Genomic DNA, 1,370 nt, shown 5'->3' with positions numbered 1-1,370 from the left:
GCCAGGCAGAGTAATCAAACACAGATCCACAGATTTATGTTTCACTTTGGTGAAGTTTCCCTTCTGGATGTAACTGTATGTATTTATGGAACTGAAAGTGAAAGTAGTCAAACTGAATTTTTAACAAACCAAAATACAGTTTCAAAGAAAATTAATTCAGATACAAAACTTTAAATTCAGTTTCAGTTTAGTGAACTTTATTTTGAAACCAATTTATTCAGTTTCACTTCCTTCAGGCACAAGATTCATCCCATACATTTTGTTCAGGGGCAACACTGAACGGGGGGCAGGTGGTGGCAGAGACCTCCCTCTTAATTCTGCTGGTCTTCGTTCTGACCCCCCACCCAGACAGACACATTCTCCTGACTTTAAGCTTTTATTTGGTGCAGATTAGAATATTAGAAATCCTCTGAAATTCTGAAATAATCCCAGCCCAGCGCAGGTCAGGACTGGTTAGAGACAGAAAATATGAAAAACATTTTTAAAATGTCTGAATTCCTTCGTACAAACTGTTGAACACTGAGAACAAGATGTGAGTAAATATGAGTTTCAGACGAGTCCTGTGCTTTTAAACACCTCTGATCTTGGATTTTCAGAATAAAAGCCCAGAATTTCTTCTCACATTTTGTGTTTGTGTTTGAACCCAGCACACGATCCGAGCTCTGGCTCTGCGGGTGCTGAAGGAAATCCTGAGGAACCAGCCGGCCCGATTCAAAAACTACGCCGAGCTGACCATCATGAAGACCCTGGAGGCTCACAAAGACTCTCACAAAGAGGTAACGGAGACCAGGACCCGGGACAGATCTGTGTGAGTCCTGCATCCTGCTGATGGAGATAAAATAAATCATCTGTGTGTTGTGGAGGTGGTGCGAGCGGCCGAGGAGGCGGCGTCCACGCTGGCGGGCTCCATCCACCCGGAGCAGTGCATCAAGGTTCTGTGTCCCATCGTGCAAACGGCCGACTACCCCATCAACCTGGCCGCCATCAAGATGCAAACGAAGGTCATTGAACGCATCGCCAAGGACTCGTTACTGCAGCTGCTGCCCGACATCATCCCCGGCCTGCTGCAGGTCAGAACCAACGCTTTCATAGACGAGCTGTGAGGGGATTCACCTCTGATTATTCATCAGTGTTCTCATGAGTCTGAAGAACTAAATGAGAGGTTTAATTAATAATTATATTAATAATTAATTATAATAATTGAGTTTTATAACCTGAGGAGCAGAAAATCTTTGGACAAGCCAGAATTATTGACCTTATTTTCCCTGGAAGTGTTTATGTGCACTCTACTGTCTCTGACCCCGCCCACATTCCCTGCTGACCTCCCCGCCTGTGTGTGTGTGTGTGTGTGTGTGTGTGTGTGTGTGTGT

At 44.7% G+C, this 1,370-nt stretch overlaps 2 protein-coding genes across 2 annotated transcripts in view; both read left to right on the top strand.

Moving 5' to 3' along the window:
- The window catches only part of clasp1a (cytoplasmic linker associated protein 1a), a gene marked incomplete at its 3' end in the record, with an annotated part of 66,179 nt that extends 65,109 nt beyond the window's left edge, over positions 1 to 1,070 (top strand). Inside the window, 2 exon segments of the mRNA XM_014026072.1 lie at positions 648 to 776; positions 864 to 1,070. Coding sequence (XP_013881526.1) covers positions 648 to 776; positions 864 to 1,070 — 336 coding nt within the window.
- Positions 1,071 to 1,107: 37 nt separating this feature from the next.
- The window catches only part of tfcp2l1 (transcription factor CP2-like 1), a 12,760-nt gene continuing 12,497 nt past the window's right edge, over positions 1,108 to 1,370 (top strand). Inside the window, exon 1 of the mRNA XM_014026073.1 lies at positions 1,108 to 1,368. The gene's annotated coding sequence lies outside the window, so the exon portion shown is untranslated. The remainder of the gene's footprint in view (positions 1,369 to 1,370) is intronic.

The sequence above is a fragment of the Austrofundulus limnaeus genome, unplaced genomic scaffold, assembly GCF_001266775.1.
Source record: "Austrofundulus limnaeus strain Quisiro unplaced genomic scaffold, Austrofundulus_limnaeus-1.0 Scaffold523, whole genome shotgun sequence".
NCBI lineage: Eukaryota > Metazoa > Chordata > Actinopteri > Cyprinodontiformes > Rivulidae > Austrofundulus > Austrofundulus limnaeus.
The sequence above is the reverse complement of the archived record's forward strand: the minus strand, read 5'-3'. Positions and strand labels throughout refer to the sequence as shown.